General features: G+C 48.9%; 1 protein-coding gene across 2 annotated transcripts in view; it reads right to left on the bottom strand.

Annotated features, from left to right (window-relative positions):
• Positions 1-16,033, bottom strand: part of KCNAB1 (potassium voltage-gated channel, shaker-related subfamily, beta member 1) — a 70,284-nt gene extending 54,251 nt beyond the window's left edge. The window contains exon 1 of one of the 2 annotated variants that reach the window (XM_010584934.1): positions 15,762-16,033. In XM_010584934.1, the coding sequence (XP_010583236.1) occupies positions 15,762-16,033 (272 nt within the window). Of the gene's footprint in view, positions 1-12,469; positions 12,712-15,761 lie in introns of those variants that run through there. The other variant, XM_010584935.1, reaches the window with a different exon arrangement.
• Between the last annotated feature and the right edge of the window lie 11,583 nt (positions 16,034-27,616).

Raw genomic sequence — 27,616 nt, 5'->3', positions numbered from 1 at the left:
TGAGAACTATCATAATATGCTGTCGCAAATCCTTGATCTTCAGACTTCCACACGACGATTCCTCTGCAGCACAGCAGGACGCGCTCAGGGAAATTCTGTGTTATGTCCCAATAAAAGTTTCACTGGGCCATAAAAGCTCTGTTTATAAATACAGCCCATGCGCATCGCTCAGCCATTTCACTCCATCTCAATAGCTGTTTGAAAACAGGTTTCCTGCTGGGCTAATTACTTATGATTGCCGCAGTTCCGTTACATCTCCGTAAATTGGGCTGATATGGACACTGGCGAGATAACGAGCGCTGCCACCCAGGAGAGCAGGGAGAAGAGCCTAGGAGCGAGCTGGCGTTAGGATGCATCTCCCAAAAGGGCTTCCGTGGTATTAATTTCAATTAACAGCCGAGGCCCTGCCGCAACGGGATGCTCACAAGCTCAGCTGAGGAGTGGTCCTGTTTGAAGCAGCAGCAATGAACCCCGCAGCTATTTGTAGCTCTTTTGGGTGTATCTAAACCCACGAGGAATGTTTCTTTTTGATAACAACGCTGGAAGCTTGGCAAGGAAATGAGCTGCAGAACAAAAGCACTGCGCTTATCTAGCAAACAGTCATCCTATTTTCACTGGTTTCACATGAAAACCTTAATTTGCATTGGTAATTGCACTTGAGGAAGACTGATCAAAATTCTCATTAAATGTTTTTAGTTAAAACACATCTTTCTGGCAGGTTTTCAGCCAGGCTGGCTGCAGCACCCAGCCCAGTCTGCCTCTGATAGCGCACGAGATCTGTTATCAGCTCCAGCCCTGCAACCTCTGGCCGGGCTCCGAGGGCTCCGACCTCCCAAAGGGACCACAACCAGGAGCGTAACAGCGTGGGCAAACGGAGCCAAGGCTGGTAGCTCTGCTAACACGTGCAATGCGTTAATGCCGGGGTATAACTAAGGCAGCATCGCCCCAGCCCCAGGGAGGCACGCTGTACCAAACTGTAAACGCTGCCCTGTTCTTCTGCAGGGATAGTCCTCACGTTCGTGTTACAGATCCTTCAGGATGTGATGAAACGATAAACGAATCAAAACTGGCATGAAAAATACACTAGCTTTGCTTAATTCTAATGAGAATTGAGCCAGATGCGAGCAGGGTAACAAACGTGTGGGATGGCTTCCCCGCGGGCAGCGCTGCCGAGGGTTTCGGCTCTGCCCCAGCAGGAGCAGAACCCCCAGAGCAGAAACCCTCGGCTACGGCCTCGCCACGGCTGCACCGGGTCACCCTGCAGAAAAGGAGGTTTGAAAATAAGCAGCACCAAAGGAGAAAATTCCCCTGTTCCAACTTCCTAAACTGACCCGGTTTCAGAGCCCTCCTTTTCTTTTTTTTCTCCTTTGCATGCATTTCTACATGATGCATGCAATCTGTACATCATGTAGAGATCGACCCACAGGGGACTCATGAACAAACTCCCATCTAATTTTCAATCTCCCCAGGTGTCCCCATGGATGCTCGTTGGCTGGACCAGATGCCAGGACCCCCACCGAGAGCCGACAGCCCCCCCTGTACAGCCCCCAGGCACCGAGGGAGCCACCCGCTACCAAAGAGCTTTGCAATAGTTAGCCAGCTCTATGTAATATTAAATAAATTGTTGCTTAATATAATGTGAAGGAATCAATACTGAAACTGAGACCCAGAGCTTTCCATGTCTTACAAAGAGGATGTAACTCACCGGGCGCCCAATCCAATTAATCACTCGCTTATCCTTGTGCATAGAAAACATCCACCAGCATATTGCCTATCACCCTATTAGCTGCTATACCCCTGCTCCAGACCAGGTAATTTAATTTTTCCATGTCATCTATTTCATTTCTCAGTTGACTGAAAGCCAGTGGCTTGCAAGACAGGCTCCAGAAATGACCATTATTTTAATATATTGCAATACATTGAACAGGACTGAACATGATTAAAACACTTAGAGGTGCACGAAGCTCTATTGCACAGTACAAGAGGTTTTCTTGAGGTTTTTTCCCCCGCCAGGCAGGGCTGGAGCCCCTGACACGGGTATCCCAGTTACAGAGCAATCCATCCCAGGCCCAGAGGAGAGGAGCATCCCCGGCAGCAGCAGGATCCTGGGGAGCCCCGCGATATCCCCGGGCATTCGGGGTTGCTGTGCCAGGCTCAGGGACACCAGACGGCACACGGCTGCAGGTTGCTGAACGCTTTTCTCACTTCTCTTGTACTTCGGGGGGTTTTGAGGGAAGCAGTACCCAGCCCCACACAGCCGGGACAGAGCCTGGTCCACGGGCACCGAGGGAAGCGATGTCGGCCCCAACGCCTGCCCCAAGCACCAGCCGCACATCAGCCTCCCTGCAGAAGGGGTTAAATAACAACTAAACATTTCCAACTACAACCGGTTTTTCCACCATAAAAATATAAAATAGTTAAAGGAAGGTGAAGAGTCAGAGACACGCACTGAGGTTGGCAGCTCGTGGCAAACAAGTGGGTGTCTGGTTTGCCATACTCATATTCTAGACTGTGCATACAGAAAATGCAGAGTTTTGCCAGGTGTTTTGCATAACCTGATTGATAAATGTATTCCAAATAAAGCTCGGCCCAAGCTATGTTCTTCCAACTTGGCGGTGCTTGTTGAGTAGTAGATTTTAGGCAATTATGTATATTACTCTGTTATCTATACATGTCAAATATCACCCAAGCATTACTTTTAACAGCTTAAAACTCTAAATTAACTTATGTGAAGAAATATGTTGCTAAGGTCTCAGTCTTGAATGCTGAATAATACACAACTTCATTCTGCCCTTTTCCAGGACCTGCTATAGCAGATGGATGGCTAATTATCGTGCAATAACTTCTGATTCTTTGAGATGAGCTGGCAGAGGGTCAGAATAAAGATGAGCTACAGCAGACTGCATTGTTTGCAAAACTTTCTTGCAATGGATATGCCTTCGGCAAACATCCCATTCACCCAGGAACCCTCAGCTTTCACTTGAGCTGCATCTTTCTCCGGCCAGCAAGGGGACCGGCACTCTTTTGTGAGCAAACGAAATGAAAGCTGAGTATCTCCATCAGCAATTACCTTATTGTTCAGCATTGGTTTATGTAAGTACCATTAAAATATCACCTTCCCAAACAGTACTTTTTAAAAAAGATTTTTAAGTCTTCTCCTGAGATTCTCTCTTTCAACTGCAACAACATTTCTCATTATTAAAGTGAGTGGCACAGGGTGAGAGTCCCATCAGCTACATCCAGCGAAACTGGCACAAGACCTCGCTCCCTGCATTGGAGAGAAAACTGTTCACATTGACCAGCACTCCCAAAATAATGAGAGGCATCTGCTGGAATTCGTCACCGAGGAGAATTATCACATCACCTAGAACAATACCATTTGCTGAAATGCAGCAGATTACTAAGAAACAATCTTCAGTCCAATTAATTTTATCATTGCCTTTTCACACTGCCAGGCTCCTTTTCAGGGAAAGTGATACAGCAAAAACCATCGCATCAGCACTTCCTCTGTGACTTAGTTAGTAGCCTACACTGCTAGTTAAAAAAATCATCATTTCAGGACTTCTGGAATCTGCTTTTTATCTGAACAGGGTGACTTTTCCCACCAGGAGGTCTTGCCAGAGCAGGCTTTGGGACTGTTTTGTGTTTGCCCTGGGGTGCAGGTAGAGCACGCTGCTGCCAGGCAAAAGCCAGGGACTGTGGGAACTCTTTAGCTCCCTAATTTTCCCCCCACACCCTTTGGATTAAGGGGAAAAATATTGCTCTTTTCACTTCCAGAGCACTCTGGAAAGACTTTTTAATTTTTTTTATTTTTTTTTTTTTGAACGGGAGGCAGGAGCATGACATACCTCAGAACAGCATAATGTTATTTTAGTAAATTAAATGCAAGGCACCGTCAAGTCTTCAGGTGATCTCCAAGCACTGCCAAGAACTTCCAAGCCAAGGATCCGCTGTACTGCCCAGGGCCAGTGCTGGCCAGGCAAGTAGTCCCTGGTCTCAGAGCACATCCCAAATGGTATTGAACAAGCACTTTCATACTGGAATGGTGCCCATTTAATTAACAAAAGGATTTGCAAGAGGATCGTTACTTATAGCCAAATGCATAACCACTCATTAGGTCCTCAGGGGAAAAGAATAATTACTCTTTCAATCTACGGGGTGTCTTTTTCTGCAGTGAAAAAAGTGCATTTCCCCTACCCCAGCTGGGATGGGCAGCCGAGGGCTGGCAGGGGGATCTGCTTACCTGGCCTCTGGCTGGACAGCGGGGGTAGGCAGCTCCCCCCGCCAGCCTGACTGTGCCTATTTGGACACACTAAGGACCCCCGTGTACTTCACAGACATTCCAGGAAAAAATAGCAACCGTGCTACTGGAATTACGGAAACGCTGGGCTGTCTTCTAGAGTCTTTCTGGCACAGGGATGAAGCCAAGCAACTATGAAAATAAACACTGAAAACAAGGAAAAAAAAAAAGCTTATCAGGCAGTAGCAGGTCTGCGGCAGGCAGTTTAGCCATGGAAAAAGCTGCCTTTCAAGCCAGCCTCCCCAGGGAAGCGGCACAGAGCAGAGCCGGAGGGAGCCCGGCATCCACGGGGGCCTCTGCTTGACGGCAAGACGCAGAAATAGAAGGGTGGTCACCTCACCATGGGGGAAAACACAGAATAATAAGAAAAATACAGCTCGGTTGATCATTTTGGCTTGCTTAAACTGTAAATAAAGCAACTTCTGATTCAAAGACCCGTGCAAAGACTCGCCCTGCTGAGCTCCATCGGTCGCTGAGCGTGCGGAGCGTGCCTAACCCATTCGTACTTGCACCAGCGTGACAGACTGCCCAGAGGAGGGGACACGCATTGGTTGAAGCAGCATCCTCAAATACTGTAGTTACACCAAGTATTTCACAGCAGACAGCACTAGAAAGTATATCTAGACGTACCGAGAGCAGAATCCCCAGGAGATCCCCCGTCCCACGCTCCAGCTCTGCCCCGTGTTAGATTTGTTACTCCCGCGTTATTTATTGTCATCGGTCCCGGGAAGGGGCCGCAGGCTGGGGCCGTGCCGTGGGGCAGCCCCACAGTGGTACTGCCTCCTCCAGGGCTGGCATCCATCGTAACCGAAATCTCCATCCGCTTCCCTGACCTGGCAACTGTTGCCTGATGTTGGAGTAATTCTGAGGAAGAGGAGGAAACTGCAATCCGGTGATGAGGGGTCCCCTGCGCCCGACAGCTCTCTCTTAAAATCAAGCTTGATTGGAATCACGTTGCAGCTTCGCCTCCTCTCAGACACTTACTGTTTGATTCTGCCAAATTCTTCCTGATATCCCCAGGTCTCAGAAGGGCGCTTTTTGTCCTAAATGTTTTGCCTTTGGAATCTGCTAGACTGGAAAAAGTACCCCATTTCCAAGAAACTTTCTTCTTTACATTACCCCAAGCTTGCAAGCCCTGCAAATTCTAAATGCGATGAAAACTCACTATTAATAATCAGTAGCGTACAAACTAGGATTAATAACCAAGAGAGAAAACCAAGAGAATTCTCTAAGCACAGATCAGACCCTAGACCTGTGCTGCTGGGGCTGAAAAGGGGCATTTTCTGCTCATACTGGGAGACGCGCAGTGGGAGAGATGGGCGTAGGGGCAGGAGGCGTAACTGCAGGGAGGGAGAAAGATGTTGGAAGAGCAGCTGCCATCGCGTTTGGTTATTTATTTCAATTAAGCAAAGCAAAAGAGTTGCTACTGCATCAATATTGGATTTGTATTGAAGATCAAAATCCATTTTCATTCCACCTGAACTGTGGCCATCTGCGATGCCAAGCGCCGAGTCAGCATTGCCGGAGCACACCTCACCGTCGGCGATACCGAGACCTGCTCTCAGCCTGGCATTGAAGCCAACCCCTTCAAAGCCTTGCCAGAGCCTGGTTTTATGATCGTTTCCTCAAGGATGGAGCTTTGAAACAAACCAGCAAACTGACAACTGCTAGAGGAGGTTTAGCTGGGATTTTCCTAAACTTAACCCCCCCTCCATCCGCTGTTCAGCAGTTTGTGTCAGTGCAATGCATGGCGAGGTCCCAATCTCAGCAGATCCCAAAGTCAGCCCAAAGAGTCTCAGATAAAATCTGTTTTAACCAAGACCACACAGACTGGGTTTCATCCCAGGGCAGGCACACAGAGTGCAGACTTCAAACCTGTATATAAATATACTCATAAATATCCCAAACTTTCCAGTCAGCTCCCTGGAGAGATGCTGGATACACTCTGCACCGCCGATGCCGCGGCAGGGAGCGGAGAGCAGGCAGAGCAGGCAGAGCAGGCAGCACCCTGCCCGCGGAGCTGGTGATTTATTCAGCATCTGGCAGGGCAGGCTTTCAAGCTGGAGTTTGACAGGAGCAGAAGGTGCGTGAAAAGCAGTAGCAAGCGTGCAAATTCCTGCTGGGCACCGGCGGGAGCTGCTGCTCTGCACGCGGCTAAGGGTTAGCTGGGATTTATTGCTGGGGTGGTGAACTGGGAGGACAAAATTTGCTTTGAATCTTAGGTCTTTGAATCAGAAGTTGCTTTATTTACAGTTTAAGCAAGCCAAAATGATCAACCGAGCTGTATTTTTCTTATTATTCTGTGTTTTCCCCCATGGTGAGGTGACCACCCTTCTATTTCTGCGTCTTGCCATCAAGCAGAGGCCCCCGTGGATGCCGGGCTCCCTCCGGCTCTGCTCTGTGCCGCTTCCCTGGGGAGGCTGGCTTGAAAGGCAGCTTTTTCCATGGCTAATTTTCCACCTACAGCATGGGGAGCTTCCTACCCAAAGGTGTGAGTAACCCTGGAAATACCGGCGGGGTGGATCTGAGCTTTTACACGGCTTTGTCCCTGTCGTTGAGGACCTTATACTGCAAAAGGAGCGTGCGTGCACATGCGCGTGCATACACGTGTGTGCAGGCACGCGCACATATGTGTTTATCGCTGGCGATGACAGCAACCAGAAAGCAGCAGGATCGGGGAGCCAGCATCGTAGGAGCAGCTAAAGAGCTCCTCCTGCTGAAATCCAGCCGGGGAGATGGGGCTCACGCTGCATGTACCGTTCTTCCGAAGGAGTAACGTGGGATTTCTTACTTCAGGGAGGAAATATCACGCTACAAACACCGTACACACATGTGGGTGCCCTGTCCACATCCTCACCTGCACATGTCCCATTTCCATCCTGTCCTCCCCCGTTCGTGTATGGTATGGGCAAGAACCCTACAAAAATAACATAAAAAACAAGGAGCAAGTGGAAACTAAAATCATTTGGGAAAAGGATAGACATGGGAGTATCTTCCATCATCCTTGCACTAGATAGCAGGCCATATAGTTTGAACAGACTAAAAAAGAAAAAACAACCTTACAAAAAATTACGCTGGCTATTAAAAAACAGGCACAGCTGGATGCAGCTCTATAGATCAATCTGCACAGGAAATAGGGAAGACATTAAGGCTGTAAGCTATATCCCAATAAATATAATGCAGCTGTGCTCTGAATTGAGCAGATTAGGACAGGATTACAGTGCAGGATTATAGGACCACATCAAGTGCTCTCATATATTTTGCCATCTAAAGCTTAGATATTTTAAAGCTTCAATGCATGAAATGAACCTGAACAAGGGAGCCTGGAAAAGCAGCTATGGCAAAGTGATCATTCCCAAATTCCCCTCTTCTGTGGTAGGCCTGTAGGGGTATAAAGATGACCCCAGAAGAAGGGGTAAGGGCTGAGGACTGCGATCCATCTGCTCACCCCCCGCACATTGAGCCGTCTCCTACCGCACGGTGTAAGCACAGCTGTACCTGCACAAGAGCAAAGCATCCCTGCGGACCAGCCACACAGCCCAGACAATGCCCAGGAGCGGGTCCTGAGAAGAGATTATAAAGGAACTGAACAAAAATGCAGCAATGCCTTTCCCGGTATATCATCTCAGCTTTCTGCCATTTAGAAGTTTGCTGTGCTAGAGGTTAAATCCACCCCTTGGTATGCAATAGCCTTTGATAGCCTTGCCTGATACCTAGTAACATTTTGACCATGCTCATACTTTCAGCATCCAAAACATCCCATGACAGTGAGTTCCCCAACTTCACTACAAGATGCAGGGAAAACGTTTCCTCTGTTTTAAACCTGTTGTCCAGAAATCCCATTTGCATTCCCCCCGGTTCCTGCGTTACGGGAGACAGTGAGTTACTTGCTACAGGCTGTTCCTGATTTTAAACACATCTGCTGTAATCCTTGTCAATCATCTTTTTCCTAAGCTAAAAGCCTGTTTAATCACCGGGTGCAGGGACAATCCCATCACTCAGAGCCCTCTACCTTCTATAGCCCAGCTTACTGTATCTGTTTGAAAGGGGATGGCCAGCACTGACTGCAGGATTTGAAATGTCAGCTCCCAGAAATTTATTAAAAACCCAGTATTTTACTGTTAGGCATGTTACATTTTCTAAAATGATGTTTGCCTTTTTGTCTACATAACTCAGGGATGGGGGGGCAGACTTTTCAGCAATAGTTCTTCCGCAAGAATATTTTATCTTTTTGCCCATGCTGGTCAGTGCCTTCAGTGGTCACCACAAAATCCTGGTACTCACCAAAAGCTTTTTGCTATTTCAAGATTTGATCCTGTTACCCAAGTGTCATAATTGTCTTGGCGAGGTTACCAAACTGGAGAGCCTTTCTAGTAAATTTAGCGTGTTTGATCTCTAGTAATACTTAGAAAGTAAGTAATGATGTAGTTGAAGAACGACATTCGTTCTGGCGCTGCAGACTGCATATTTCACGCCCTTATTGCTTTTCCTGACACTGACTTGTACCAACACAAGACACATACCAAATTAGCCATACAAATCACAGCCCTTTTGCCATCAGTTTGTCCCTAGAGCTCTCTGGTATTTCGTCTTGCCGTATTTAGCCACAGTAAATACTTTCATTTTTCACAATTAAGAGATATTGGCAATCTGGTCGCAGCACTATTTTTATCACCAGCACCTCTGCCCGCCATGCACCAGCACGAGCCACCTCCTCCTCCTCCTCACGCACCAAACGAGACGACAAGTGATTCAGGGTAAAACAAAAAAACAAGTGAGAGCAAGTTTCACCATCAGTTTGTCCCTGACGATGTGCAGGTGCCCTCTCCTCCCTGCAGTCACCGTGCCCAGCTCCTTGCTGCACAGGCTGAGCACTCGCTCTGCGATAGTGACATTTCCCATTGCAATCAGAAAAGAAAAGAAAAAGCAGCCCATCCTGCAAAGGTCTACCTGCTGGCCAGTCTTTGTACCAGAGCTTCAGCATGACAGTCCTAAATTTCAAGTTTTTAATTAGCTTAACCAATGAAAGCAACATAAACTGGGCAGAGCAGCCCAGCACTTTCTCAGGACGCAGGGACTCCTGAAGGTTTCCTGCAGGACAGCCTGGGGGGGCTCGCTCCAAACGAAGCGAGTTTGCCAGGGGCTTGTGTGCTGCGGGAAGAATTCACCCTCCCCGAACAACACCTCAACTAAATATAAAATAGATAAAATACGAATAGAAAACTGTACCCCCAGCTCCAAAGGCTGCTGCATGGGTTAATCCAGCAGTGCCTCAGAAGACCGCGACCTCCATAAATACTTTCCACATATAATGTTTGCCAACAGCGTGTTTTGCAAAAGTTGCCTGGGTGCTTTTGCAGGCATATACATATAACATTTCACCTCCAGGCTCTCAAACTGCAGCTGCCGGAGCACAGAGACACTATTTTAACCATGCACGAGCAGAACATTGAGAAGTTTTATAGTCACAGCTTCCCAGCCGTGAGGACAGACCCAGCCTGCATAGTTTGGTCTTTAAGAGCTCCAACCCCAGCCAAGTGTGTATGGTAGGAAGCCGTGCAATGTCTGTTGGATGCAAGGAATCCGTTGGATAATAAGACACCAAATTGGCTTTGCAAATGGTGTTTCATCTGAGAGAAATACTATTGTCATCAGAAACAAACTGAGCTCATGCACTGCTGCACTTTCAGTTATTCAGTAATAGGCTGAACTAAGCTGTATTTGCTAAAGCAATGAAAGGAGAAAGAACTAATCATCCTATAAATAAACCAGCTTATGAGTATTTAGTAAGTGTTTCTTGTTAACAATTCACTACTTTCCACATGTAATTAAATAGCTCTTAATAAAAAAGGCTTCTTTATTGTGCTGTCTTTAGACTGGACCTATGGACACCTGTAGAAATGTCTGGAAGGCAAAACAAGCCATCCTGGAAAAGAAAACGTTCAAGCTCAGTAAGACTAGAAGAGCCCCTGTACTTCTAAAGCTAGAAGAGCAAAAACCTGTAGAAAGCATCAAGTGATGACTGCTAGAAAATGCCTCCCACTCCGCACAGAGCCCTCTGCACAGCACCCTCTCCTGCAGAACTCTGCTTTCTCCTGGATACACGCGAAACGCAAGATGTTATAGCTGTTTCTGTCAACTATGAAAAATGCACGTACTTAAAATTAAGCATATGCTTGAATCCATCAGCTTCAATAGAAATTAAGCGTATGCTTTATTTTACCATGACTAAAGGCTCTGATGAATGAAGACCACTCCATTTTATAAGCCGAGAAACAGAGAGGTGTACGAAGCTATTTGCACAGAGTCTGCGCTAAAGCTGAGTGACAACCCCAGCCCTTGGCACTGGGTAAAGCCAACACCAGCTACCCCTGGAGCACAAGACAGTCCCAGACTATCTCATTAATTACATTTTTCTGTGGCTTAAAAAGTCACTCTCCAGCAGGTTTGGGGATTGCATATCCATCCCCACAGAAGTTTTCTCCCCAGCCTCTTTGCAGGTTTTCTCCTCCAGGCTGGGCACGTTTTCTGTGCAGCAGCAAGTAGAGATGAATGTTGCTGTTGAGATTTGACCAACACATTTTTGACTCGGCAGCATCCAGGTTCAGTGCCAGGCAGGTGTCTGTACATCAGGGTGGTTTGCAGGATAATCTCCTGTGGAGGAAACTTAAGACACTGAATCATAACTGTTTTATGGGAACACTGTGTGACTACAACATTTCTTGTGCTTCTCAGCGAGGGCACAGTAAGTGTTAAACTATTTCTGGAGTGGACCAACACCACAGAAAGCGCAGAATCAGCAGAGAAATAAGATAAATTAGTATTTTCATGTGTGTACTAACACCGATCGTTTCTAACACAACTGCCACATGGGATTAGGATCATCAGAAGGGGAGCAAAAGAATTTCTCATTAGAAAGGAGGCAAGCTTCCAGATCCGAAAAAACCAGTTAATCAGAGTATCTCGCTCAGGGACAGCATCGCTTCTGCTAACCCAGAGTGACACCAGGGATTACTTCTATCATAACTCCGCTCGAAGCATGGCATCCCTGGGATGCCGTTCCATTGCCTTTGGACGTTTTCCCTTTTCATCACTCAAACACTGTGGGCTCGGTTCTCTACTTATTTACATCGGCTCCCCATTGATAACCCCAACTTGCTCCAAGGATTCCCAGCCGGCACCGGCAGAGCAGAGGTAAAAAGCCCTTTGGCCTTTCTTCTGATGCTGGCTCCAAAGCATTTCTTTCACACACTCGGTCCTCACTGGACAGTGTCTCCAAACAACGACAAATTTCCCCAGCCAGCAGCTAAAGCTGTGACACAACTGTTCTGTTTCCATAAAAATAGTAAATGTGATGTCTTATTTCAATTTTAAGCTCAGACAGGCCATGGGCAAAAGTCAGTCTCTTGGGAAAGCAAACGTTTTGAAGAATTTTTTTTTTTTTCTAGTAGAATCACAGAGAATATATCTACTTTCCATACAGGATGTCAGCCTGTTAAAATGAACCTCTTTTGAAACCAAACAAAATGACAACTGATAGACTAAGTACAGTGATGTCTTTTTCACCTGTGTCCCTCAGGCTACACCCTCTTTCCCCAGGCTGTCCCAGCTCCCAGAGTGGATGAGGTCCTCTCCCTTGGATGCTCTTTCTAACACACAAGCCACGTATTTTGCAGCCTGAACCCAGCCAGACTCTGGTTCTCAGGCTTTCAGTCCATTTGCTCCAGTTTTATAGCAGAGCAGGGACAGACATCACATTACACCTCTATTCTCCATGTCTTCTCTTTCGCTGTTCAGCCGTTATCCTTTTAATGCACATCAATAAATGAGTTTTCATTAAAACATTGGAAAGAGTAAACACTTCTACCCAAATTTGAAAGAGGCAGTTCAGTAGATGGACACAACCAACTAGTGTTAGAAGAGAAAAATCAAATTCAGAGTTTTCAGAGACTCGGTCACATGCATTTACCACTGCTCAAAGTCATGCTAATTCTTACAGTGCTCAGAACACTTAGAGAAGAAAAGCTACAAAACCAGACAACATCTTCAGATTTTGTAAGCCTGCCTGAAGGTGCGCACAGGTCGCTCAGTCAGGTTTCCCGTCGTTTTAGCTGTTTGCCACCGAACGGACAGCCACCAAGTACCCCAGCACGGGACATGCAGAAGTACCTGTACTTCATTCCCGTCTTGGCTTGGACAGTCTCTTGCAGCGACAGCCCGTGCAGGTGCAGGAATTTCTCCAGCTGCTTCAGCTCGGCGGCTCGGCTCAGCTTTCCCGGCCAGCCCGCGGCGGGAGGGCAGGCTCTGGGAACCGCGCTTTGCTTTTTACCTTTCAGGAGGGCTTCGCTCGGCTTCTGCAAGCTCGGCTTGTGGGGGGGGATATCCGCGCAGGAGGGCTTGTACAAATGCATGGTCCACAGGCGGAGCTGCGAAGAGAGACCCTCAATGCCCCGCAGCTGCCCGAGCGCGGGGTCCTCGGGAGCTCCCACCCCACAGTCCGCTGAGAGGAGAGCCCAGTGCCACCATGCTCCCACCAGTACAAGACGGTGTGAGCTGGGTTGTGTTGCCCAAGAGGACCACAGGACTATGGAGCAGTATTTTCCTCCCAGCCATTCTTTATATTATTGCAATTGGCTCATTTTAATAGATGCCCAGGATGGATTCTGGCCAAGATCAGCAATCTTGTTCATCTGCTGAAACCTATAATAGTCAAGTACTGCAAGGGATAAGGACTGCCAGTGGGAATAGAGCACTGACCCTGTTTCCCAGGTCTTATATTTAGATAATGAGAAATATTTGTTTGGGATTCAGTCCAAGGCCAATAAACGTAAAACAAATATTCTCACAGGGTTTATTTGAGGCCTTGGGCTGGAGAGATGAATACTGCAAGCATCTCTTATGCAAGTGATTAAAATATTTTCTTTTCTTGTAGTCCGTTGTGAACTCTCACAGCTCGGGTTACCTGGTCTGTAAATTTCCCCGGTATCTGCAGCCTCCTGGGACTTTGACAATTAATAAGAAAACAAAGGCTACGGAGCAGTCAAACACCGAGAAGAAAAAAATAACCTAAAACCAAACAGAAAAGTGAAATGCTTGAGAAAGGAATGGGCTACGGGCATCAGCACCAGGGCAGGGAACAAGCTGGCAAAGCCCCCAAGATGCCACCAGCCGCTACAAAACCTTCAGCTCCACAGAACCGGCTGCCTCTCGGCATGGGGCAGCAGGCGAGGACACAAGTACACGTCTGAACACTATGCCTAGAAATAAAGATACCAAGCCGACAACCAGTTATTTCACCACTGCTAAATAGCAAACAAAAAGTTTCTGGTTCTCAGGGTCTTCATCCCTGAGGGGTGATGGGAAAAACAGCACGGGTTTTGCTGCATCACCAGAGCCAGTGACAAGGGCATCCAGTGCCCTCCGGTCAAGATAATATCCAGGAGGACCACAGTAACCTTTTCTAGCCAACACCAGCCCACAGCAAACAAATCATGACAATGTATGATACACAGCATGGAGGCAGATTTCTGAGGCTCTTCTATTGTAAAAACTCAACCCATTTTCTGACTGTCATTTCAATCCCAAATACATAGGAAAAATAAGTTAAATAATCAAGTGATGGATGTATCATGAACTCAACTAATCCTTAAATCTTTCAAAACAGATAAACAAAGACTGATCCCAAACCCAGAACATATTTTAAAAGATTATAATTCAATGTCACAGGGGGGAGTTTGGCACGGACATTTGGATTACTCAGTTATTCTTTTTCTGCAACTCTTGTATCAGGGCCCTGAGGGCACTAATGGACCTCAGCATCCCCGATCTCCCAGGCTGGGGCGGTGGGAGGGATCCTGCCCTGTCGCCCCAGGGTCCCCCCCAGCCCCGTGGTACCCTGACACACGGCTGCCCGAAGATGGGGGATCCTGTTCTCCTGGTGCTGATGGAGCCCAACCACCAACGGTGGGGTGCAGGCCGTGCTTTCGGGCTCTGCTCTTTGCAACGCGAGTACACTCAACGGAGGGATGTGTGCCCTGTGACTGCAGCCATACCGCCCTTATAGGAACCGCATTTTTTCCTCCCAGGGGTGTAACACCGAAGGCTGTAGCTGTGATCTCTGGTGCAGCTGCCTTTTGTTTTACCTCTCGTCAGATCCAGCTCTTTCCCCATCTATAATGCAAGGTGAACCAATGGCGAAGAAGTATTTCCGCAAGCTCTCCTGAAGTTTTTTAGACGTAAGAGTTTCACAGGTTTGGAGCTTTAGGGGCTTGTATGGATCAGCATCATTAGAAACGTAGTTCTCCCAAAAGTTAATCCCCAGTGCTTCACTTTTATAGCACCGTTTAAGACCACAGGTACCTGACCGCGGGCTGGCGTGGCCGATGAGCACTGTGCCTGAGAAATCGCTCAGTCTTAGTCTGCAGCCCCACTCATTTCTGCACTTAATCCCTACTTGCTCCATCTCTCACAGTTTTATCTTGTTTTCCTTTCAGTTATCCTGTTTCTGATTTTTATTCTAATGACATGTTTATTAATTTCTAATCTCAGCATGTCTGCGAGATCTTGGTTTGTGCCCAGCACTTCAGGCATCCCCCTCTGTCCGGGATTAGGAAAGATTTCACCTGACTTCTGGGCTGAAATCCCCACTGTTACTGATGCTTTTGTGTATTGCTGGGCAAAATCCTGAAACCCCCTGTGCCAGCAGCCCTGTCCCTCGAGGTGAATGAAACCCACATCGTTCCTCTGCCAGTCCCCGAAACCACCGTGAGCGAGCACGGCCGCCCTGTCCCCACGATGCTGCTGTTTGGGGACAGCGGGACTGCGACGGCAACACCAGGCAATTCATCTTCAGGTTCCTATTTCATTAAGGGTCTTACTCAGTGCAGGAGATTAGGGTGTTGCACATCTAATTTCTACTAATACCAAGATCCCCTTATATTCTCCTTAAAGGAGTAAGATCAGATTCTGGAGGCTGCAACATTTAAGATCGATGGAATTAGAAGTTCAGCAGCTGCTGGTTTCCCCTCCCAAGTGGCTTGTTCGCTGCTGCCGCTGCCCCAGTCCAGGGAGGGAAGGGGGAGACGGGGACCTGGGGCCAGCATCACCTAGCAAAGGCTGTCCTGCCATTTTCTCCTGTCACCCACGCAATCCCTGCTCAACAGCAGCAACTTTTCAACTAAATTACAGCCACTTGGACAAAACAGCTCACGAGAAATAAGGCTGAACAGGCAGTTTGTGCCGAAGAAGTTAAGGAAACTAAGAAACAAGTTTGCAGAATTTCCAGTTCTGTAACACACATCCCTCATGGTGGAGGAAAAAAAACCCAAACCTAAATAATCAGAAAAGTCAGACTCGTAAAGCCCCAAAGCTTTCTATAATTATTATTCCCATCGTCATCACCACCACCATCGTTTCCTAGGCTGCAAGCTGCTGCTGCCTGCCCAGCCAGCGGGGTACGTACCTGTGGGGCATCCCGGTGGTGTAGGCGATGGTGTACTCGTGGGAGAGCTCGCAGACCCGCAGGTACCAGTTCATCTCCAGCTCCCGCAGCAGGGCCAGCCGCCGGGCACGCTGCTGCGGCTGGCTGGCCCGGGCTCGGCTCTCCTTCCCACTTTCCAAGGAGCTCTTCAGGGCTCTCTCCCTGCTCCCCAGGGAAAGCACCGACTGCTTCCTCAGCTTCAGGGTTTCCTCGGCATTCTTATTCCCCACGGTCCCTGTGCGTGCCGCCAGCATTTTGCGTCCTGTCTCGGTGCGAGAGCAGCACACCCGGCCGCTAAGTCACTGCCCTCAAATCATTTAAACTGATTTTCAGCACGCACTTTCCTCCCTCTATAACCTCATGCCGGCCGCAAAGCTGTAATTAGATACGAGTTTGCAGAGCTTAACCAGAAAGAAGAGCTGCAACCTTCTCATGGAAACATCTGTAGCAGCTTCCCGCTTGCCAGCGGGCTTCGTTTTGCAACGAATAAGGAGGACGGTTCTTAAGAAACAACATATAAACACATGCAAAGCAGCGCACCTCAACTGGATTTGTGCAAAACAAGGTATTTAGACGGAGAGCAGTGTGGAAAAAAAGGTCCAGCTCACTGAAGCTGTAAGCGTTGGAGGGCTCCAGCCGGCATAGGTGAAGTCACGCGTGTGCTCCCCTCGACAGCAAACCCACAGCCACGTGGGCTCGCACGAGCAAATTGCAGCACGGTTCCTGCTGGATGCTGCTTCAGAGCATCAGTGTCTTCACCAACACGGCCGAGTTAGAGCTGAGCCGGCTGGTCCATGCCTCCTCCTCCTCCTCCCAAATGCAGTGCTCCAGCTCCTCGGGTCGCCCCGTCTGGCAGGAACTTCCATTCTCCACAGGATTTGTAGAAATTCAGGGATTTGATCACCCTTAAGATGAGAGCAAAGTTATGACTTTTCTCGATTCACTTGCTTGCTGAGCAAATGGTGTTTGGAGAAAATGTATGAAAGGAGTGGATAGTAGAATTGAATTATTTTCCCTATCTGGTTTGAAATGTTAAAGCTGATACGGAGATTACAGCACTAATCACAGCAGCCACTTTAGGAGCACAAACATATCCTTGTTTGGAGAGAGAGGCAGGCAAAGAGGAAAAAAGCCCTCTAAAGACAAGCAGGATTTTAAAGCCATTGCATTGAAAACATCGAAAAGAAGAGTAATCACCCACCCGTGCCCTGCGCAGAAGGACGTGTGTCTCTCACAGGGAAAGGCAACCTGCGAGCAGCTGCAGAGGGATCAGGGGCTGGATGAAGAGCTTCACGGAATCAGGGAAAGGAGCTCGGGGGGGTCTCTGGCCCAACCTCCCACTCGGAGCAGGTCTGGCACCAGCCCTACATGAGTTTTCCCACCTGAGCCTTGCTGACCCCCAAGGCTGGAGTCTCCCCCAGCCCTTCGGGCAGCCTCTTCCCATGCTGCACCACCCTCTGCCAAAAAACCTCTTCCCAAGGTCCATCCCGAAGCTCCCAAGCTGTGGCCGGTGTCCCCTGCCTTATTACCACCTGCCACTTCCCAAGCCAGTTTGGATGTCCCACCTTTCCAACTCCTCTCCAGGCATTTTCCAGGCTGCTGCTGGGTCCCCTCTGGGCCAGCTGGGACCAGCCCGGCTCTCGCCACCCCTCCTGGACCCAGGTCCCTCCAGCCTCCGGCCACCCAGGCAGCCTCCATCGGGTCCCCCCTGAGCTTTCGGGGGCTTCCCGAGCTGGACATGGTCCCAGGTAAGGTTCGCTGGCCATGCTCGCCCCGGGGAGCCCAGCATGGGGATCGTCCTGCTCACAGCGACAGCGCTCTGGAGTCCTATAAAATTTACCTTCCGCAGAAACTAGTGTTATCCAAGCTATTTAGCGCAGATGGCACTAAAAGGTTCTCTGGAAATCTAGAAAAATGACTGAAAATTTGACCTATTAACAAATCTTCATTCTGTGCCTGTTCTAAAATGTTACCTCATTTGTCATTAAGCTTTCTAGCACTTCCCAAAAAGGAAAAGCTTTCCAGCAACTCCAGAAGCCTTTAAATCAACCCTGAGCAGCTGAAGTAATACAAACTTATTTTACAGATAGGTAGTCTCAAGCCTTATACGATTCTTCAAGTTCTTTCACTTGGAAGTTGGCTAACAAAAGCAAAATAAAGTTCTTAAACACTTTGAATAAGCACAATATGCCTTTTATACGTCTTCCATGTTTATAATTTCCTTAACCACAGAAACACCCTTCCCAAAGACCTTAAAAGGTATCATTCACCTTAAAAGTAAACTAAATTAAAAGCAGATGCTGACAATTTGTTCCTCTCTAAATAGAGCATTGTTGGTCATACAGCAGGCTATTGTGAGGGGACATGTTCCCGTAATGTCCCATTTAGGCAGGTAACACTATCGGATATTGTCTCTTGGATGATTATATATTCTGGCAGGTAAGGAGACCCCAGCTCACCTTATAAAAAATGCAGAAAGATTGCTTTCCTGAAAGCAAAGCCAGCCAGCTGGCTTTAAATATTGATACTGCATTTCTGTGGCTGTTACTGAAATACTCGGCTTCCTCACCGGCTCGCCGAGGGAGGGTGACCACGCCGTGCCGCAGCAGCGCGGACGTCCAGCCTGGCTCTCCGGGCTGGGGGGCTGCGGGCAGCCCCCGCAGCCCTGGGCCATCTCCCAGAAGGGATGAGCCCTCTGCCCTACGAGCATCTCACCCAGCACCAGAAATCCTCTCCCGTTCGGGTACTACCGGACCAACATCCCACTCCTGAGCACCGTCAGACCAAGACCAGTCTTATTTCCCAGATAAGGGCTGGTGATTAATCACTAACCAGTTTTCCACGAGCTGCCCTCCCTCCCGAGCAGGGAAAGAGGGGAGAAGGCAGCGCCCGGGGGACCCCACTGTGGGGTACGGGACCGGGATGTAGTGCCCCGGCGAGCGAAGCTTCAAAGTGGTCCTGGCTTAGGGCTATGGGCACCGCCTTCCTTTTACATTGCTTTTTCTAGGCACTCATTGGTTAAATAAGCTGCTCCGACTATAATTATGTATTTCTAACTCATTTATACACTGTATAAATGTATAAAAAACACATTTATGAGCTCTGTACTTGCAACTGACTAAGTTCTAGCTTATCATTAATACCCTTATTCCAGGCTTTGCAAATTTCTGTGGCTCTTCTTAAATCGCTTCATAAAATTTGATTTTTATTCCAGCTGCTGTCCCTAGAGTTGGACACACGATATAGGAGCCATCTCCATGCCTCTCTCCGCACAAGGACCCCCACTTGCCGGTCGGGTCCCCCCCGTGCCCGCCCCAGGCACGGCAGGTCACGGCGCAGCCCCCACCGAGTCCCTCCTTGCCCCAGCAGCCGCCCAGCTTAATCTCCCCGCTGCCAAGCATAATGCCCTGCACTTATCTGTATTAAATGCACAATCCCGAGCTGTCTGGAACAAAGGGAGGTTACAGCAAGAACAAGAGGTGTGGAGGTACAGAACAGCCGTTACAAAAACCGAACAATATTGTTCGTGTCGCCAGTTTTGAAGCAGAACGTTCCCCGTAATACCCAGCCTCACCACCCCAGCATCAGAACACAGGTTTAATACATTTTCCACTGGCTCAGACACCAATTTAGCCAAACCTCCTATTTACATCTGAAAAATAAGAGAACCATTTATAAAAAAGCTCCAGTAGATGTTTTCTGCTCATTCGGTTCCCATGATGAATTAGTACACTTAACACAGTTTGCATTTTTAAAGTTTTTTTTTAAATCTTGTAAGCAGGTTTCTTTTTTTTAGGATGTGCATTTCAGTTAAATCTGCATGCTGGTCAAGAAGTGCCTCACAACATGATGCAAGGAAAGTCTGTCCTGATTTTCTTGACAACAAATTTATTTTGCCTCATTCCAAACTGAAGGAATGCAGGATGCAAACTCTGATCCAGCAATTCTCCAGCAATTCCACTAAAACTGATTTAAAATTCATTCTCTTTTAAAATGATCTTAAAATCCTCCTTAGCTTTTCAGATTCCACTCTAGCCTCTTAATAAGTGTTCCCCAAATTTTTCTCAATGTATACGCACATCTAAAATCAATTTGCATACACATATATAGCTCATCTCAAGCAGGATAATTTAGCAGCAGTTAATAACACGGAAGGTCCTATTTAGAGGCTTTTAAGCAGAAAAATGCAAGCCTTCTGCAGGTACAGATTGAGTTGGAAAATATCTGTAACTGATACCTAAGTAAACATATAGATTTCATCCCATAGGAGTGGAGTAATTTTCAAATGCATGATTCAATTAGCAAGAGTCTAAACGATAGCCTTTAGGCTAACTGCACTCCTGCTCCGTACTGTCTTCTACTCAAGATAATTGAAACCCCATCAGGGAAAGATTCATTAAGGTACTTAATTGGTTTTAAGTGGTTCACCCTGCTCTGACAGCATTTCAATGTAGTGACTTATGGACAGCACGACCAGGCAGAACCTTGACTGCTTCCCGCGCTGCTCGGCCAGCAGCTACCAGCTTTGTGCCCGGGACCACCGCCTTGTGCCTGGGACCACCGCTTTGTGCCCAGGACCACCGCTTTGTGCCCAGGACCACCAATTTGTGCCCAGGACCACCAATTTCTGCCCCATTCCGGGCGCAGAAGCCCACAGGCAGCACCTGCAGGAGACAGGGCAGCGTGGGCAGAACCGGGCAGGAGATGCGCAGGCATCCTCAGCAAACGTGCTTCCCCATGGCACCTGCGAAGAAAGCCCAAAGGATGCCTCCGAGCTCCTCTCCTGATCCACCTTCACGTTTCTTAACTTCGGGAAGCGTGCTGGAGTGACTGACCCCTGTGCCGCGGTCAACACTCGCATCCCTGAACGCGGCAGGAAGGATCCCAAAATCAGCCACTTCAGCATGCTTCCAAATATAGGCAAGTTCTCCGAAAAATTCAGTGCGGCAGGTCGGGCATTCCCTGCTGTTTTCATTTTCTTTAAATAAGCTGGAAAGGGATCCGGCATCCCACCAGCCCTCACGGGATGGAGGAGCAGCCCTCCCTCCATTCATTCCTCTATTCATGACAAGCAGGCATGACCTGGAAAACAAAGAACAGGTTCAAAATTATGTTTTAAAAAATGCTATGTATCTGCATCAGGTTTCATTCAGTTTTTAAAACTATCCCTTGACTCCCCCCTCAGTGCTCTGCTTCCCTAGCCGTGCCAGCTCTGCACGTTATCCTCCTCTGCAGGTCAATCCCCCCAGAAAACCCTAAATAAGCAGCACAGGGGGGTCGAGACCCTCCTGGCTGCCAGGGAGCAGAGCCCAGCAGTAACGTGACATACATTCATAAGCCACCAGCGCTGCTTCCCCCACAGCACATACCCCCCTCCAGCCCTTCGCCCACGAGGAGCATTGGGCGGGCACCGAGCTGCCCCGACACGGCCCCCGCAGGGTGAGGAGCCCAGGTGTGGTGATAGGAACAGTGTTTGGGGCAGAAATGGGCAAAAATACCTGCATCTCAGGCGTTGCTGGATAACCAAGAGTTAGATATATCTATATACTTTAGGTTTTAAAGAGAAATCTCAATATCCAATACACCAGAAATTGGTGTTAATGTATTTCCACGTATCCAGCCTTCTCCTGGCAGGGAGCACAAAAGCATTTCACCTCCTGGCTCGTAGGAGAGCCCTGAGTTTTGATACCCTGCTCCCATCCCAGGAGCAGGGAGTGGACCATTACAGGTGTTTCTCCTGGAGAAGGAGCGTCTGGTTTCTCCGTGCTTCTCAGTCCTGCTAGCAAATCTTCTCTGGCAAGCGGGGGAACCGGAGGTGAACTGCCTCCCCTTGGGTTTATCACACTGGATAGAGAGCCGGTGTCATTAGCAGAACAGGGGACGGGCACTCTCCCACGTGGTCTGAGCAAGCCCAGCTCGTGCAATGCACTACGTGACTGTCGGGCACCGGCTGCCCACGGATTCCCTATGGATGTGCTGGGAGAGCAACCCCAGCCCCTGCAGACAAGCAGATCTCAGATCAACCATCATACCCAAAACCAGGTGTGTTACCTATTTTTGATCCGTTTGCTGACCAGGACAGTAGGGAGAGCAGGACTGCCCGCTCCAGCTATCGCCGTCCCCACTCTCACCCGGGGACGGTGTCTCAGCCAGCCCACAAGCAATTACAGCCACTTGCAATTTGCTGCTGCATTGCTACATTGCTGTTCCATCCAGATTTATTACATCTGACTGAAAGAGCCCTTGCAATTAAAAGTGGCAGAGGGTAAAAAGCACTGTATTTCTTCATGAAATGGAGGTGGAGCAGTTGCGTGTTGCTGCATACTCCATAAATCCCAAAGGCAGCCCCTTGGAAAGCTCCCAGCTGCCTCCTTGAAGGGCATAAGGGAGCTGGGCAGCTCGGAGAGCACAGGATCACGTTCAGCTTGGAGTGAGTCAATCTGCTGAAATTAAAACACTGAAGTGGCAGTAGGCTCTCTTCAGCCTTTTAACTTCTCAAATAATTTTTAGCTACAATCTTGGAGCCAAACACCAGTCGTATCACACTCAAGCAAAAAGAAAAAATCCTGGGTATGTTAATTAACATATTTTTTTTCTCCTTGCCGAGTCTTCAGTGAGATCACTGCCGAGTGGCTTTTCTGGGTTTGCTCTGGATTGCACCGAGAGCAACTACTGATCAAGCAATCCATGATTAGAAAGGGGAAGGTTTTCCAAGGTCAAGGGGAATTCAGATGTTCCGACCTTTCTGGAGGTGAGCAGCTGCCCAGGGCAGGCAGGCGACGGCGGTCACGCCTGGCTCTGCTCTTGGGCATGTGCACCAGCCTTTGAAGCCTGACGATCCCCCGACCGTTCAGCATCTGCTTTCAAACAGTACAAAAAGGTGCGGAACCACCCACGTTGTTCTTTTCCGCATAAATTTCAGACAAAAAGGCTGATCTGCTTTAGTCGACAGGATTTCCAGTGGTTAATTCCCTGCTGAGCAGCTTTAACGCTCCAAGGGTGCATTTAAAATTCTTCCTGGACAGGTTTGTGTGCTTAGAGGATTGCGTTTGGTTTCCAGAGGTGGAGAGCCCCGGTTGGGGGTGGCAACGAGCCCCAGCCCTGACTCTAAGCCGAATCCATGGGATGGACCAGACGTGGGACATTGAGCTGCCACCTGCCCCCCCAAAATCGTGGCCAGGAGCCGCATCCCCACGCCAGGGTGCCGCCGGAGCAGCGCAACCAGCACACCCATCGGAGAACCCGCACGATGCCGTTGCGTTACCATGGCAATCGGCACTACAGAAGTGACTAAAAATAAATGCCGGCTCTGCAAAGCACAAAAGACGGTCCTGAATCCAAACCCTGACTCAGCCACCTTCAGACCCGAGGGTGTGTGGTGCCGGGTCCCCGTTCAGCAGCCGCCCTTCTTTGCACAGCGGGGACGTTCCCCCCGGTCCCCTGCAAAACTCAGCGCAGGGCAGCAACCTCCCTGTTGCACAATTTCAGCATTTGCTTCAGTGCCGCTCTGCCACGGATCTCTGCCACCAAGACGCTCTGGAGCTCCATGGGAGCAGGTGGACATCTCTCCAGAGCCCTCACAGGGCTGCAGTCATCAAGGAAACCTCTTTTTTTTTTTTTTCTCTAAAACCCCTAAAAACCTGCTGATTCCTGCTGCATTCCCAATGTCCTGAGCAGCATCCCACCTCCACGCCAAGAAACCTGGACAGCTAGGCGAGCCCCAGGCAGATCAGACATGAAAAGATAAGCTGGACACTTCTAAGTGACTTGTGGCATGTCATCTTGCCCAAACAATAACAAAATTAACCCATGGAGCAAACTGCAATAACAGCACCGAATCACCAGGGTACACCTTAAAGCAGACCCAAAGGATAAAAACTGCACAAGAACTTAATCCCGGGTATAAAACCCGACGTGTGAGTGCTGCATGAACAAGAGCCAATCATTGCCTCGGGCAGAGCTGGAGGACCGGGAGGCCACGGTGGAGAAAGGCGCTGAGCTTCCCTTTCCCCCATGGCATCGCAGGTTTCCACTGGGGAAATAACAGCACAGGGACTCCGGTGTCCGTAGCCGGGTCACGGTCCCCACAAGCCCACGGTCAGATGGCAGCCCACGTCAAAGCGTGCTAAATTATGCATGGCAGCTTTGAATTATTTCTTCTTCATTAAGGAAAGTGTGTGCACAAATACGTTGGCAAACACCCTTTTCTGCAGAAAGAGTGAATCTGGCCACCGTCCCCAGGAGCTCGGCCCGGGGCAGCCAGTGGGACACACACACACAAGGGACAGTCCCCAAGCCCACCCCAGGCACAGCCCCTCTGCTTTGTCCCTGTAAGGAGCAGAAACTATTTCTCTTTAATTAACATTTCTCTTAATTAACACACAATTCAAACTCAGGCTGTCCATGAAGCTTACACTTACCCCAGAACATTTTTCCACGGTTTTTTCACCCTTAAAAAAAACATTAAAAAAGGAAGAAATCCTGCAAGCAGCTTTATAATGGCATTTGTATCCCAAACCGCTCTGGGGAATGATCAACAAGAAAAATATCCCAGCTCTAAGGGGGCTCTTGAACACACACTTAAATCAATTACATCCATAAAAAAGGAACCTGTGGGAGTAACAGGACACAACGTGCAGCTAACAAGCCCGAAGCGAGGGCTCTTGCAGAGCCCCACGTAGTCGCAGCTTGCGATGGTGATGGGGGAAGCACTTAAAGCGTGCCCTGCCTCCCCACAGCTAAACCAACCGCTGGAAACGGAATTCTCTGTATCGTTCCCACTCCCTGGTGCTGAAAACCCACAACCCTTCCTCTGAAGGCACCAGCAGCGAGGCTGAAGATGTGGGAAGCGCAGCCCTGGGAAGGACCTTCTGTTCCAGCCCCCTGTCACCCCCCACCACCGGGATTTGCTTCTCTAGAGGCGGGTAGTGACAGGATTAGGGTGAGAGAAATATCCCACCCGGCTGCTTCATGTCTGGACTCCCCGACACTCCACGACGGCTCTGCCAGCACCGCAGCTCCCCAAAGGACAGGGCAGCGTGCCCCCGTGTTGGCAGCCCACTGCCCACATGCCCCAGAGTGGGGGGGACAGTCCCTGGGAATATTTCCATGCAGAATGCCCACTGGACTCCTTGTTCCTCCATAATGCTTACGGGAACAAAATCCGCATGTCTGCGTGCGGTTACGCACCCTGCTTTGGGGTGGGTTTGTCTGGCTTTTCTTCATCTGCCTGACCTTTATGAGTTTAGGATGTCATCTCTAAGGGCTGCCTTTACTATCTTCAAGACCAGTGCAAGCAAAAGCATAAAGGAATCAACAGCCGACTCATTCAAATGTTAAAACTATACCATTTTAAAATGAAGTAATTAAGTGGCACCGTTTCAGTTTTCTGCAGTTCATGCTCAGGCAATTAAAGGAACAGAAATAATCTGCTCCCCTTGATGAGATGCAGTTCGCCTCCCAGCACTGCACTTCCACAGAAACGGTTATCCTTGGGACAGCAAGAGCACTTTGTCTCAAGTTCTTGTCTGTGAAGAGACACAAAAAATTCAATGGGAAATTAAATTTCAGAAGGAAAAGTCGCAAGGGACTCTTGATCTGATCTTTAGGTAGAGACATGGAAATGCTCTAGTTGTGACACGGGGCTTCACAATCCCACTTCACTCCTTTACATACGGCTTTCTTCACATTTACATGTTAGCCAAGTAGGTTAATGGCCTGAATCTCATTAAAGTCAGTTGCAAGCAGCTATTACATCATTACACAACAGCCTCTTTGCAATCTGCTTCTAATTCAGCAAGCAAATAAGGCAGAAACGAGAGCGGCCCCGCAACAAGCGCTGGGGAACCGCAGCAGCACATCCCAGCACCGGGAACCCTGGCCCCGGCGATGCCCGAGGACCAAGCTCCAGACCGAGCCAACCTCAGATTCAGCGTTATAAACCTCGCTTTGGAGCTGTGTTCACTGTAAAATGCAGTAGAAACTTTTTAAGATTGAAGCTTTTTGTTCTATTAGAAAGATCATTACTGAACTAAGGTGAAGCAAGAGAGAGAGAATAAGGACTCTTCTAAATAAAGCCAGCACAGGGCAAGAACAGCAGCCTGTTAGAGGTGCCCTGCTATTTAACTGATACAACATCACTAGAAAATGAATTTAAGTATTTTTAACTGAGAAAGTGAAACCAGGGGAAAGTCCAACGTGACAAAGAGGGTACCATGCTGCAGCGTGCAGGAGTGCAGGAGCAGCCTGTGCTGAAAAGGTAAACAAACCTCTTCTAAATCCATGACAAAAAAACCCCAGTAATTCAAACTCTTTTTAATTTTGTGAAGTTTCTGAAAAAGCTTTTGTGGAAAATTACAATTTTGTGAAAAACCTTGTGGCTTCATTTCTGCAACCATTCTTTCCCCAGCTGCTTTCATGCTGCGAGGGGTTGCTCCCACTAACTTGTTTGTTCCTGTAACACGGACCCCGAGCACCTCCACGCTCCCTGGGCTGCACCCAGAGCTGGCAGGACATGCTGGTGGCTCCCAGCTGGTCCTGCTGCCGGGAACTGGGAGGAGAGACCCGAGGAGCATCCCTGCTCCCTGCCACCCGGAGCCCTGGGCTCCCCAACGAGCCCAACGGTGCAGCCGTCGCCTTTCTCAAAAACCGCCCCTGCGGCACCCCCAGCTCCCAAAGCGCTTTGGGGTGATGCTCAGTCAAGACTTGCGTGCCCTCCGTACCTTGGATCCCGCTGCTCCGTGAAATCCCTTAATGCTCTCCTGAAAGGCTGGCAACTGCAACAGAGGGGTTTGCCCCGGAGTCTCCCGTCCCTACCGAGCTACGGAAGAAAAACATGCAAAATGAGATATTTCTTTTGAAGAACTCCCTGCAGGAAGACAATCCCCCCAAAAAGCAAAGCCCTGCAGTCTCTGCGAGGTACCTGGGTCCCAAGCACGGGCGAGTGCTGTAGCTCCAGCTGCTGAGGCACATCAGGAGATGGAGCAGAGAGCTGCCAGCAGCGCGGCAGCTGCTCAGAAATACTGCCCGGAGAGCTGGATGAGAACAACTTGCTATTGCACTCTTTGGGGGATAAAGGGTGTATTTAGATCACAGATCAGGGAGCAGATCGTAAGCAGTGGCTCAATCAAACCCCACTCCCATGGTGCCCTCGAGCCTCTGGCACAGGCGCTGCCCACAGAACCAGAACCACCGCAGCACTCGAGGCCAAATCATTTATACCAAAATCACGGCTGTCAGGTTTACTTGGATTACAGAGCGTAGCTTGTGCACTGCAAGAAAGGATCTTTAAGCAAGATAAATGACCGGTGCCCACTCATGCTCTCTGCTGCAGATGACAGCAACTCCTGACTGCACGTGAAGGTTTTATTCTTAACTATAATCTCAGCTGCCTTTTTCTTTTTAGAGGGGAAATTTGCAGGTGGTCTTGAAACTGTGACCTACTGCTAAAAACAACCTAACACCAGCAGCAGAGGTCTGCCGCAAAACCAACTACAACCCCAATGCAATGAGGTGCTGGAGGCGCATCCCACTGGGACGCTCCAGACCCACCGCCGGCACCCCGAGGGACAGAGCAGCCTGTCCCAGTCTGCGTGAGCATCACCAGGGTGTTCGGTTAATTAACAGGGCTGCTAGAACAGAGCCCTAGAACAGGCTCTATACACGTTTGTCAGAAGAAGTTACATTTGCCATAGCGTATCACAGCACAAAAGCATGCACGGGGCAAGTACCACAAGTCCCCCGTTATTCTGCAGCGGGGCGTCCTGTGCTGTGACACTGCAAGGGACAGCCGTGCCCCAGCAGGACATCTCCTCACCCCAGGACGGTCTGCAGCCAGA

Source organism: Haliaeetus leucocephalus, unplaced genomic scaffold (assembly GCF_000737465.1).
Source record: "Haliaeetus leucocephalus isolate CR32 unplaced genomic scaffold, Haliaeetus_leucocephalus-4.0 Scaffold1014, whole genome shotgun sequence".
Taxonomy (NCBI): domain Eukaryota; kingdom Metazoa; phylum Chordata; class Aves; order Accipitriformes; family Accipitridae; genus Haliaeetus; species Haliaeetus leucocephalus.
This window is presented reverse-complemented; position numbering and strand designations above follow the sequence as displayed.